Below are 6,748 nucleotides of genomic sequence, written 5' to 3' on the forward strand. Positions count from 1 at the left end.
CATCAGGATTCATTATTCATTTATTTCTTGATCATAGCTATTTCTGGAGTGAAATAGAATCTCAGTGTTGTTTTTATTTGCATTCTTTAATACCAGAGATGTTGAACATCTTTTCATGTATTCATTTGCTGTTTGTAGTTCTTTATATGAGAAATGTCTATTCATTTCAGATGCTTGTTTTTGGACTGGGTCTTTAAATTTGAGGGTTCTGATTTTTTAAAAGGTTTGTTTTTTTTTTTAAATATATTCTTGATGTTAGTCCTTTGTCTGAGGAGTAGCTGGTAAAAACAATTTTTCCCATTCTGTGGATTGCTTCTTCAATCTGTTGGTGGTTTCTGCTGCTGTGCAAACCTTTTTAATTTGATATGTTCTCAGCTGTTGACTTTGTAGAGTTTGCTGTGTGGTTGGGGATTTGTTCATAATGTCTTTTCCTACATCTGTGTCTTTGAGAGTTTCACCTGTTCTGTGTCTCTTTCTTTACCCAGAGACAGAAAAGGACTTGTCCAGGAAACTGCAGTAAATTGATGGCAGAGGTGGGAGTAGAATTCCAACCTGACTCCTTGTTTTCCACACTGTGGAGCCCAGTTGGAGAGGCCATCCAGGCTCTGCCTGAGGAGGCTGTGTTCAGGACAGCAAGGTCTGGCAAACAGCTCTGTGTATCAAGGATGGTAGACAAGACTAAGGCACAAGTACTGTGTCAGTATGGCTGCACATAATAGGCTGGGGATGACAGCTATTTGGTTGGCTTTGACGTCAGTACAGAGCCCTGACAGGTTCCCCAGTTCTGTCAGCTCTGCTTCAGCAGCAGCCTCCTGTGTGAGGAAAGCAGATCCACCTTGGACATGTCAACCCAACCTGGGAGCAAGAGCAGAGCCATGATCCCCATTACAAGGGATCATGGGGATCTGTACTCATCCCCAGGGCTGGTCAGAGTTTTCAGAATTGTTCATTCCCTTATTCAGTAGATGTGACTCCTGCCTTTGTTCAGGTTCTGTACAGAAGCAGAAATGGGCCAAGGAGATGTAGTGCCTGTTCTCAGAGAGCTTCTCTTTTAGTGGGAAGGGACAGCCAAGGAATGAGTCAACCTCCATAGTAGAGCCAGACCTGCATTGGAAGTAAACAGAGTAAGCTATAAGAGCATCCAAAGTATCTAGCCTAAAACTGGAAGTCTTTAGGCATGTGCTCACCTGATTCAGCTCTGCAAGCCAGCTCTGGCTTCTTTCTTTCAGTCTCTGAACTCATAGGACTCCTGGGGCCTGTCCAGAAAGCCCTGCAGGAAGGCATATTCTGGTACACACAGAAGAAGCCGGTCTTGGGCTATGGAGGTCAGTAGCATCTTCTGCACTTTCCTTAGAAGTGAGGGCTTCTCAGTGATGCTAGGATAGTAGGTGGTCCAGTAAGATGTGATGGCTTCAGAGCAGAGCAGGAGTCACACGTGCAGACACTGGTCTGAGGGCAGTATTTAGGCAGTGGCCAACCATAACTGGTGCTTGTGGGGTGCTAGCCCTTGGTTTTGTTCTCATGGGAAGATGAGCAATGTATCATGCTGACTCATGCTTGTTCTGGAGCTTAAAAGAAGTGAGAAAACAGACCCCTCTTTCCACAATAGTGGGAGACAGGGCTTAAGTTTGGGGAAGTAGAAGGGCCTTTTCTCCCAAATAGGTTATGCTTGTGTGAAGGTCTGTGCCCAGGTTCAGTCCTTACCCCTGGGCTACCAGGCCACATTCCCAGGACAAGCAGACTGTTCTTTGTCAGCTGGAAGAATAAGCAGAGTCTACCTTTGATCTCTAGTGGCCTGGCCTCTGCTCTGAGCCCTAGAGCATATTATATCCAGGCTCTGTATGCTGGCGATAGCAACACAGTGGGCAAACCTGAGTGACTGTTTAGTTGCAAAAAATGAAATTTAAGGGCTGAAGCCAGTAGCCATTTCAACAAACACAGGGTGAGTATGAGTTACAGAGAAGCTTTAAAAGTTGTCTAGGCTGAATGTGTGCATAGCCCTGGATGATTCATGCAGGGGTGCAGGCCTAGAAAGTCACTCAGCCTCCTGACAAGGGAGCCTTGGGAGCTCTGAGGTGGTCTGTACCATGCTTGGTTCCTATGGCTTGTGCACTCCTGGCTTTGCTAACACATCAAGGTCAGATTCCTGAAGGAGCAAAGCTGTGTGTAGTGGAGGACTCCCCAGTGCAGGTGACATTTGTGTGAAGTGTCTGGAGAGCAGCAAGTTAACCCTGTCAGCAACCATGGAGAGTAGGGTAGCTGAAAGCAGGAGAAAAGCTCACAGCAGATGTCATGTGGCAGCTTGGCTTATGTGCAGGGCCAGTCTCACCCTCCCTCCTTTCATGCTTTTCATTCTACCTGCCCCCTTTGTCTACCTGGATCACTTCTTCTCCATGCCATACTGTGAACCAGAGGACTCCAGTGTTCACTTGGAGCGGGTCCCTGGCACTCTAGGGAGACCTGAAGATGGCAGAAGGCCCTGTGGCAGGCTTTTAAGACCTCTGTAACCAGAGTGACTTGTCCTACTCTTGTAGGACAGGGTGGGTGAAAGTGTGGCTTCTGCAGAGGTTGTAATAATGACCTGAAGATGACTGGCATGTACATTTTTCACTGCATCCTGGTGGCCCCTCTCAAGCGTGCAACAATGGTGGCTAATATTTATTGAGCAGTTATGCTTGTCATGCATTTAAAAATATTCTCTTCTCACAACCACTTTGTGACATAGCACAGTAAAATGTCTGTTTTATCTGTGAGATACAGGGCAACAGTGTCACATCAACAGTCAGAGGGTGCTGCAGAACCCAGAGAGAGTATCCAGCATAAGGCTCAGCACTTAATGCTGTTGAGCTGTGCAGGAGAGATTGTCTGCTCTCCTCTCAACTCAGGTGGGAGTTGGTGGCCATGTGGCAGGCTACTTGGAAGTATACTGGTTTCCTAGAGCTAATGGAACAAACTGCCACAACTTGGTGACTTGAAACAGCGGAAATGCCCTCTTCTGTTCTACTTACCCAAAGGAAACACTGTATTCTTGGAAGGCTTATTTACCACCCTGGATTCCCTTAAGGATGCCATGGGGCTTCCCTAGTCCCCTTTTAGAGGTCATAATCCAGTAAGGTTTGTGTGTCTCTCATTGCCTGGCAGTGTAGATGTAGAAAGATGTGTGTGTGTGTGTGTGTGTGTGTGTGTGTGTGTGTGTGTGTGTGTGTAGGGTGCTCCAATCTAGGAAGCTCTGTGTGGTGTAGACATGGAATGTGTGTGCATGTGTGTGGGGGTGGGTGGGTACAAAGGGCCTAGCATGACCTATATCTTCCCCTGCCCAGGGAAAGTAGTATGCCTCTAGGTGGGAGCAGTGTTTACTCAAGAATGTGTGTAAAGATTGTGGTTTTTAAAAATAATTGTAATTTCTCCTGAAAGAATGCTGTACATTGTCTCTTTCCCCTACAGAGTTTCTTGTCCTCAGAGCGGGCAGCAGAGCAGCAGGTGTAGAAATGAGAGCAGCAGAAGGCAGTGGAGGAGAGGGGCAGACCCATGTTCCTGGATCTCTGTTGCAGGCCTTGTTGTCCATGCCTCTGTGTACCTGACCATTAGGATTCTTCCAGATGGAAGGTTCTGGTGCCACTGCCACGGCTGCAAACCTCAAGCGTGCTTTGAAATGATGAATTCGTGAAGACCACTCTCCATGTCCTCACTGCCCATGTCCTGCCCAGCAGGTTTCTCTTAGGCTAGTAGGTGCAGTGGCACCACCTTGTTGGGCCCAGACAGTCCCTGGCCAGAGCTCCTCTGCACCAAGAAGAGATGTCACAAGTGAGGACTGGGAGCGAGCAGCTTGCCAAATTGGCACATCATAGCTGACCACCTGTGCTGCATGCCAGTCCACCCTAAATATGTCAGTCTCAGGGGCCAGAAGCTGGTGCTGCAAGGGGGATGGTGGTAGAAGTTCACATGGAACTGGCCAGCCATGGTGCCAGGGTGACAGATGTTCGCTGTGGTACTGGATGTGGCTTGCTCCAGGGCATGGTTGGGCAGTGCCTTCAGATGGTCTCCTAGTCTGGATTTCTTATTGGCCCTGGGTATCCTTTCACTTTGAAGGTTGTATGGCCAAGAAGATTCTCCCACTACTGTGCCATGTGTGCCCGGCCAGCAGACTTGGTCACCCAGCCCAGTGTCATGTGCCCTGCCTGAGCTGACTCACAGTGCAGGTGTCTGGCCCGGGCCATTTCTCCCCTTCACCTGGAGAATCTGCTTAGGACAAAGGCAGCTGGACACTTCAGGTTCCTAGGAGGAACTTGTGTCTGTAGGTCTCAGCTCTGCAGTGCTGGGCATTTTGATGTGATTCCTACAGGCTGAGGGATGGCAAACTGCCTTGGCACATGGCATCTGTCCCCACTCAAGTGGAGCTGAGGCCAGGGAGTGTCAGGGCCAAAGCCAGAACTGCAGGCTACCAGGTTCCTATCACAACGGAGGCCCTGTCCTTTGTACCTGTAATGTTAATCCTGGGAAATAAACAGTCTTTCTTCAAATACCTTCTCTCCTGTCTCCAGTTTCCATGATAAAATGTGTTTTTTTTCTTTTTACTCAGAGATTGATTTATCTTTAGAAATCCTTTCAGTAGCCACAAGATATGAAGCCAATTTATTTGTTTGTTTGTCTCACCAAGAGAAAAAAAAGAGGAAATTGGGGGTAAGGACACAGCAAGACCTTGAGTAGCACAGTGTGGTGCTTGTGGCAGGGCCACCATTTCTAGCAGAGCACTAGGGAGGACTTCCTGGGGTGGCAGGGCTGCTGCTGGGGCAGGGTATTATGCTTGATATGTTGTGTCAACTTGAGGAGTTTAGAAGCTCAACTAAGTAACTCCATAGCTCTACATTCTGTTGTGAAAAGGACAGCCTTTACCACTCTAGGATGTTGAACACTGTGTCAGCTTGAGAAATTAAAAAGTTTAACTAAGTATTCAGCAGGGGGCCAGGATCCTTACTTTGTGAACATCCTCAGCTTGTGAAAGAGGAGGGCATGGAGATGGTGTGGGCACGGGCAGCTAGCCAGCATACAATATAAGGAACTAAAAGAGGCTTGCTCCCTGCCTTGTGCTCTTTCTGCTTTTGCTGTCTTTTGTTGCCTTGAATGGTTGCTCCTCTGCCATGTGCCACTCTGCCTTGGAGCCAGCTGATTACAGCTGATTACCGTGGAGCTCCACAAACTGTGAGCTAAATAAACCTTTCCTTCCTTAATTTTAGGTGTTATGTATTTTGTCTCAGCAATGAGAGAAAATTAACCAAGGCACAGGGGTAGGATGTGGCCAGGACAGAAGGGGAAAGGCTGAGGCAGTGGGATGTGTCAGCGAGAGGGCTTGTGCTAAATTTTGCAAAGGCCTCATTGGCCAACACTGTCTCCTTTATCACATTTTTAAAGTGTCCTGTGGTGGCTGCTCTCATAGAAACTCAATGACATAGATCTAGGACTTTGCCTCCCAATAGCTTGTGAGCAGGTAGCATGCTGGATGCCCTTGTATATGACTCATGACCTACAATGTACTGAGTCTGCCAGAGTGAGCAGGTCTTTGTCTCCCTCTATCCCTTCTCCTTATACCAGGGTTATCTGTTGGCTTCAAAAACTCAGAGATGGCTCTGCAGAGTCCCTCACCTCCTTCCTCTCCAAAGACACTCTAGGCTGGACTGTCAAGCCCACAGGGCCCTGGCCCACCTGAAAAGGCACTCTGACCACTGCCCCTACTGCTATCTCTGAGCCTGCTGTCTCTGAGTGTGGTCCACCCTGCTGTGGGGCTGGGAGGGAGAACCTGGTTGTTCTTTCTGGAGCTAAAGGCAGGCTTAGGGTAAGGTTTTGGCTTTGGAGAAAGCTCTCTTCCCACATGCAGAGACGCAGACTCTGCACAGCCTTCCTTGCACCCCACAGGTCTAAGCATGGCTTCCCCAGCTGTTCCTGAGTCCACACAGCCAGCTGCTGATGCAATGGAATAAGCCATCTGCAGCTTATTCTGCTGGTATGAATTTTGTGACCAACACTTTTAACCATGTTTATGAACTCCACGTCCAGTTGTGGCAGGTTGAGTCCTCTGCAATGATGAAAAGGTTCAGCTATAGACAGTGTGTCTGGTTGCACCAACTCTGTCTCACTGTGGTCCTTCCACTGGCTTCCCTCATCTTCCTCTTCCCTCCTGCTTGTATCTTTGAGATGACAAGAGTGTTCCTTCAGTTTTCTCCACTCTACTTAGAGTTTGCAAAACACTTTTTTTCTTTTTTCTTTTAAAGAGAATAAAAAATATGGAAAACATGAAAACTGATACAGAATGTCAAAACAAGATGATAAGAAATCAACAATGGTTATTATAGTGCATATTTAAAATAGTTGCTGTGATTGCCAGATATAAGCATACAAAACTGATCAAAAATTAAACATTAACTATTCCTTTTAATAAACCAATAGAAATTAATAGTACAATTATCATTGTGTGTGTATATATATATTTTTCCTGGTCCATTCTTCCCAGCTTTTCTAGTCAAATATTCCCATTAAAGATCACGGTTGTTGGGGTTGAGGGTTCTCCCCAATGCCACAAGCCCTCTACCTTGCTTGATTGGCTCTAGGTTATTTACCCATTCCTTTCTCATAATGCTGGAGTGAGATACACTCCCCAAGTAACACATCACACTCTCCTTCCCAAAACCTCTTTTGCCACTGCTGCTCCTAGCCATCCTCCCATTTTCCCCGTCCCAATCCACAGATAACCACA

At 47.2% G+C, this 6,748-nt stretch overlaps 1 protein-coding gene across 1 annotated transcript in view; it reads left to right on the forward strand.

Moving 5' to 3' along the window:
* Nucleotides 1–4,511, forward strand: part of LOC106147898 — a 52,969-nt gene extending 48,458 nt beyond the window's left edge. The window contains exon 6 of the mRNA XM_013511286.1: nt 3,445–4,511. Coding sequence (XP_013366740.1) covers nt 3,445–3,667 — 223 coding nt within the window. The 3' untranslated portion in view covers nt 3,668–4,511. The remainder of the gene's footprint in view (nt 1–3,444) is intronic.
* Nucleotides 4,512–6,748: the final 2,237 nt, after the last annotated feature.

The sequence above is a fragment of the Chinchilla lanigera genome, unplaced genomic scaffold (genome assembly GCF_000276665.1).
Source record: "Chinchilla lanigera isolate Chin_1 unplaced genomic scaffold, ChiLan1.0 scaffold00012, whole genome shotgun sequence".
Taxonomy (NCBI): Eukaryota; Metazoa; Chordata; class Mammalia; order Rodentia; family Chinchillidae; genus Chinchilla; species Chinchilla lanigera.